The 2,500-nt window shown below is 56.0% G+C and overlaps 1 protein-coding gene across 5 annotated transcripts in view; it reads right to left on the bottom strand.

Moving 5' to 3' along the window:
• Positions 1–2,500, bottom strand: part of LOC122245833 (latrophilin Cirl) — a 397,558-nt gene that overhangs the window by 11,241 nt on the left and 383,817 nt on the right. For 3 of the 5 annotated variants that reach the window (XM_086530926.1, XM_086530927.1, XM_043003873.2), the window contains one exon: positions 1,617–1,769. The exons of the other annotated variants lie outside the window; for them this stretch is intronic. In XM_086530926.1, the coding sequence (XP_086387052.1) occupies positions 1,617–1,769 (153 nt within the window). The remainder of the gene's footprint in view (positions 1–1,616; positions 1,770–2,500) is intronic. 5 annotated transcript variants of the gene reach the window in all.

Genomic DNA, 2,500 nt, shown 5'->3' with positions numbered 1-2,500 from the left:
CGTCAAGAAGTCCGCTCCTTGGCTTCGCCGCTCACTCATCGCTGTGGCTTGCTTTTAGCGAGTTTAAACTAACACTGAATTCTCTTTAATATGAAAAATACAAAAAAATAAAAAATAAATAAACATCATTTCAAAGAGGTAGGTTACACCAGTTACTTCCATCTACCAGATCATCTACGTCGCTAATGCCTTCTAGTTTACGTTGCCCGCCACCAGACTGCAGGGTGCCACGGGGACACCTCCATTCTAAAACCAAGCCTCCAGTTCGGTCTGCCTCGGTCCTGTTGCTTTAAATCCTGTTCATTGAGAAACTGCAGTTTATAGCATGTTATAGTGATGATAGTCTTTAAATTAAAAGAACAAAACATTAAAATCTACATGCGCCAGAACCTCTTGCACGTTCACCACGAGAAGTGACATCTAGTTGTACCCCAGAAGCGTTAATAGCAACCGTGGTGATCTAAGACCACCAGGTACTTGAAGGGACTCCTCAGTCGCCGGTTATGAAAGCAGACCTCCACTTCTGGACTGAGAGAGTGCTTGCGTGAGGTCTTGGGAGTGAGTGACAGCGTGCGTGCGACTCTAATCGGATTTCTTTTTTTGAGGCGAGAGGATAAAAAAAAAATACCTTTCATACTGTTGTTGGTGCTCTTTTGAGGCCTCTCCGGTTTGGTGGGGGGGAGCTTACTCTTGGGAGTGCTGGGGGGGAGGGGGAAGGTGGTGGCGGTGGTGGTAGTGGTTGTGGTGGTGGCAGTGGAGGAGGGGGGGGACTGAGGGGCAGGGTGGAGGGGCGCGTCAGCAAGGTCTTCGGGAGAAGGGATGGCTGGAAGGGGGTGGCCGCCCCCGCCCTTGGGGGTGAGGGGGAAGGAGGGGTGAGGGGGGACGCCGCCGCCCTCGTGCTGCAGGCCGCCGCCGAGAGCGTCACCAAGGGCGTCCCCAAGGGCGTCCCCAAGGGTGCCGGCGGCGAAGTGGGACTTGGGCTGCAGGTAGTTGGAGTCGTCTGGCGCCAGGTGGACGGCCGAGAGGGGCAGCTGGAGCAGGTTGTGGTAGTGGTGGTGGTCCAGGCCCTTGGGGTTGCTCGAGTGCAGGGAGGAGAGGGCGGCCTGCAGCATGGTGGGGCTCAGGGCCAGGCCCGACACGGCCTGCTGCTGCGCCCGCAGGTGGGGGCCCATGGGCAGGGGGGCGGAGCGGGGCTGGATGTAGTGGTGGAGGGCGGCGGAGGAGATGGGCGGGCCGGCCGTGTCGTAGAGCTGGGAGAGGGTGGGCGTCGGGGGCGGGGAGGAATAGATCTGGGCGGCGTTGACCTGCTGGATGTGGAAGGGGAGGGAGTTCTGGTAGTCGGGCGGGGACGTGGGCGAGGCCGAGGCGGTCTCGCCCGCCGGCGGCGCCGACGACGACGGCGGCAGCGCCGGCAGGCTGAAGGCCACGCCGAGCGAGCCGGCGGGGGAGCCCGACTCGTCCACGCCCGCCGGGTGGGTCTGGGACAGGTGGTGGGCGGCCAGGTGGGTGAGGGTGGCGGGGAGCGGCAGGTGGTGCGGCAGGGGGGCGGGGGGAAGGGGCGGGGTGGCGGGCGGGGCGGCGTGGCAAGCAAGGGCGTCGTGGGAGGAGCTACCCACTGTATGCGAGGAGTGCGAGTTCGACTGTGAGTGGGAGGCGGCATTGTGGGAGGCGCGGGCGTCCTTGCCGGTCTGCGAGCGCTCGTGGGCGGCGCACAGGCACGCCCGCAGCCAGGGGTGTCGGCGACCCGCCCTACGTAACTCCTTCTTCACCTACAGAGGACAGACACACACTATGTATCCACCTGGCAGAGCTTCACCACCGTGCACCCTCCTTGAAGGGTACGCTCTGCATGCAGCGTACCCGCCAAGGCAGAGGCGCACGCGTACCCTCCTCCCGGCCGGTACAGCCCGTGCACCGCGGCCGGAGTCACGGTACACAGCCCGCACCGAGCCAGCAGGCGGCCGAGCTATGCGTCGGTGATGTCTACACAAGGCACTGCTTTGTCTAAGGAGATGAACATTCAGGCTACTTTATACACAAGAGATTAACTAATGAAATAAACGAAAACAACTTCAAATCGTTAACATAAATAAATAAAATAATTACTCCAAAATTAGTAATCAAACAGAAAAAAAAAATTACAGACTAAATAAAGAATACACACATTAACCATAACCAAGGGAAGGTTAATAATGTAACATAGCAAAATCGTATCTACAGCAAAGTACATTTAGTAAAATTATTAGTCTTACGATACTGTGAGGACATCCATAACCACAAATGATTAATAGTATATGCAAAGTGTGAAAAACAGGGAGTTATGATACAACACTAAATATAAAAAACAAAAGAGTAAATAGACTGTTCATTCAGACTTTTCATACAGGAGAAGAATAAGAGAGAGAAGAGAAGAGAAGAGAAGAGAAGAGAAGAGAAGAGAAGAGAAGAGAAGAGAAGAGAAGAGAAGAGAAGAGAAGAGAAGAGAAGAGAAGAGAAGAGA

This window comes from Penaeus japonicus, unplaced genomic scaffold, assembly GCF_977035675.1.
Source record: "Penaeus japonicus unplaced genomic scaffold, GWHDUDI00000001_assembly GWHDUDI00000034, whole genome shotgun sequence".
NCBI classification, from domain to species: Eukaryota; Metazoa; Arthropoda; class Malacostraca; order Decapoda; family Penaeidae; genus Penaeus; species Penaeus japonicus.
Note: the sequence above shows the minus strand (reverse complement) of the source record. Positions and strands in the feature narration are given on the sequence as shown.